The sequence below is a fragment of the Penaeus japonicus genome, unplaced genomic scaffold (assembly GCF_977035675.1).
Source record: "Penaeus japonicus unplaced genomic scaffold, GWHDUDI00000001_assembly GWHDUDI00000029, whole genome shotgun sequence".
Classification (NCBI taxonomy): Eukaryota; Metazoa; Arthropoda; class Malacostraca; order Decapoda; family Penaeidae; genus Penaeus; species Penaeus japonicus.
In genome coordinates, this window is record NW_028234431.1 from 3,901,144 (window position 1) to 3,904,195 (window position 3,052).

Below are 3,052 nucleotides of genomic sequence, written 5' to 3' on the forward strand. Positions count from 1 at the left end.
GGTTAAACTTCTTCTTTCTTCTTTGTCGTGTTTCCTTCTTCTTGTATTTCACCTTATTCGTTATCTTACTCTCCTTCTTCGTCTCCTCTCCTTTGTATTTGAGAAAAGCAATTCACAAGATGAGGTTTGTTCTTGACCAAACAAACATTTTCACATAGCTATTTAATTTTCTAAAAAAAAAAAAAAAAAAAAATCCTTCATCTTTTGAACCTTCTTATATTTTCCTCTTCGTCGTCAACGCCTTCTGCTTCTTCCTTTTCTTCCTCTTTGTACGTGTTTTATGTTTGTGTGGGAGTTTGAGTGCACCTGATTGCCTTTTGTTTGTGTCAGAGGGACCTTTAGGGGGGCGGGGGGCTCTTACCCCTGCCAGTACCAAGAGCCATATACTAAATAAACGGTTTTTAACCCTAATACCGATACCATCACGCTCATTAACACTACTTAAAAGCTATGGGTACGAAAGATAAACAGATAAATAAATCAAGAAGGGTTCGCTAAATAGAATAAGGATAAACAATAGGGGAAGGAGGGTAGGTATTTAGACATAATTAGACATAAGATAATTAGACATGTTCATAGTCTGTGGGATTGTATAAGACTTGGTATGAATATTAATGAATTTCTTGGAATTTCGATGGTCATATTTTTTTAATCTAAATTATGTTCAAGCTTTGTTCTGAGGAAACTTTGTGAAATTCTGAGATGCGATGCAGTTACACAGAAAATATAATATAAAGATGCATTTGCCTCCATTATAATAGCATATAACATCTCTGGTTAAATTCTTTCTCAAGATAAAACTGCACTGATAAATAATCATGGAGCCTACCAACAACATCACTCGTCAGTGTGTCAGCCTTTTTTTCAGTAAGTGTGAACAAGAAACCTAAAAACAACACGCTGACACACAAACTGATGCAGAGACACACTCACATACATACAAATATTCACATTAACATCTACACACATATTCAAAGATGAACAAAAAATAAACATACACGCTGAAACACACACACACACACACACACACACACACACACTCACGCGCACGCACGCACAACCAAAAAAACAAATATAAACTACCGGCAGACAAACACAACTGCAATGGAATTCGTGTGTCACTATTTTTTTTTTCATCTCTAAATTTGTTTTCCATCTTCGTTACACACCAAGATCATAATACTTTATTTCAGTCAATTTCAATCTTGCAATTTATCATTAAAAATCATACATTTAGCAATTTGCCGCATGTTTATCACTCGAAGACAAATAGAATATGAATTGCAACGAATGGCAATCCATCAATAAACTTCGGAAAAAAGAAATAACAATTTCCAGATGGTAAATGTGTTCGTTGTTTAAAATTTACGTTTTATAGCTCAGCTATTTGTATAACGTATATTTCATTCTTAATTAACATGTTTATCTTTAAACAAAGAAAATCATAAAAATAGTGATAATTATGATGATAAGAAAAACAGTAATGGTATTACCAATATCCTTATCATCATTATTACAATGATGGTAATAATAACAATAGCAATAATGATAATAATAATGATAATAACAACAATAGTAATAATAACAACAACAATAATGATAACAACATCAATGACAATGATAACAATAAATATATGAACATTTCAGTAATAAGAATGATTGTAATATAAGCACCAATATCACAGTTCCACACGCTAGATACTCACAAAAAAAAGAAAGAAAAAAAAATAGATAGAAACGGATAGAAACCCCCCAATCGCCTTCTATCCAAAACAAACATCACGAAGAACACCAGAGCGAAAAAAAGAGCTCAGACCCGACTCAGCTTCTGCGGGAGAGAGGCGCCCGACCACCCACCTGTGGAGCGAGATGCGGCCGCGGATGGTGTGAGACATGGCGCCGGGCGGAGGCTCGGCGTCGGCGTAGCGATGATGGGACCAGCCGCTACTGTCCTGCGTCGTCCCAGAAGAGGCGGGGGCGTTGGAGAAGGCGGGGGGTGCCGGCGTATCCTGTAGGAGGGTCGTGTAGTTATGCAGAAGTACGTCTGTATTAAATCATTCATTACGCTGAAATATTCACACATGCGTAGATGTATGGGTTTATTTATAAAAGGGAGAGGAAGAGATGGGGGGAAGGGGTATGTGGAAGTAGGGTGAGAGATAAGGAGAAGAAGGAGGGGGAGGATGGCGGAGACAGAAAGGGAGGGAGAGGGCGGGGAGGAAATGGAGAGGGAAAGAGAGAGAGAGAAAGAAAGAGAGAGAGAGAGAGAGAGAGAGACGGGAGCGAGGTGTATGTGTTTTTATACATGGGTTTTTTAAAAAAAGAGTTCTGAACAGAGACTTGAAGAAGAGGACTAAATTGTCCCTGTATTTTGTAGGTGCCATAATTGCAACAAAACCAAGGACTGCACATGAAGTGTATTTGTCATCAAAATGCGATGTCATTACATAGCATCACTATGATTCGCGCCGCATTATACCAAGCAACTGCTAGAGCAATATCCGTTATGTATTCAGCCTATAATCAACCGACATACTAATGATGGACCAAGAGTTGATGGACGACCTTCGTTATAAACCCGAGGCCCTTCGTGTCCCTTGAGAGAAAGAAGGGCGTCTGGCAATATTCCTTGACAGTGAAACAGCCAAGTTGCGACGACGCGTGTGGCGGAGGGAGCAGAGAAGCATGGTGGGCGCCCTCGGGTGCTGATGGAGCGAGAGACTTCCTTGGAAAATCAAGGGAAAAGAGCGAGAGGAAGTTCCCGGAGCAGGAAAGGCGAATCTTGTTGTTAGAATAGTGTTGATGGATAACAAAACCGGGTAAAGAATGTAAGGGTTTTCTCTGATACAGATTTTGTTATTTTCTGAGGAAAGGGGGAAACGGGACGCGATATTCCCGCCAAAAAATGGGATCGACGTGCAGCTTCATAAGTGTCAATGGCCGTCGCTCATTGCGTACGTGACTATCTCGGCTGACGGCTGATATGGAGGATGAAGTACATAAAAAAACAAAAAAACTATGAACATGTTTGACCCCCACCATGCAAAACATC

The 3,052-nt window shown here is 39.4% G+C and overlaps 1 protein-coding gene across 1 annotated transcript in view; it reads right to left on the bottom strand.

Annotated features, from left to right (window-relative positions):
- The window catches only part of LOC122255529 (putative G protein-coupled receptor AH9.1), a 15,885-nt gene extending 13,863 nt beyond the window's left edge, over window positions 1-2,022 (bottom strand). Inside the window, exon 1 of the mRNA XM_086554529.1 lies at window positions 1,858-2,022. Coding sequence (XP_086410655.1) covers window positions 1,858-1,895 — 38 coding nt within the window. The 5' untranslated portion in view covers window positions 1,896-2,022. The remainder of the gene's footprint in view (window positions 1-1,857) is intronic.
- Window positions 2,023-3,052: the final 1,030 nt, after the last annotated feature.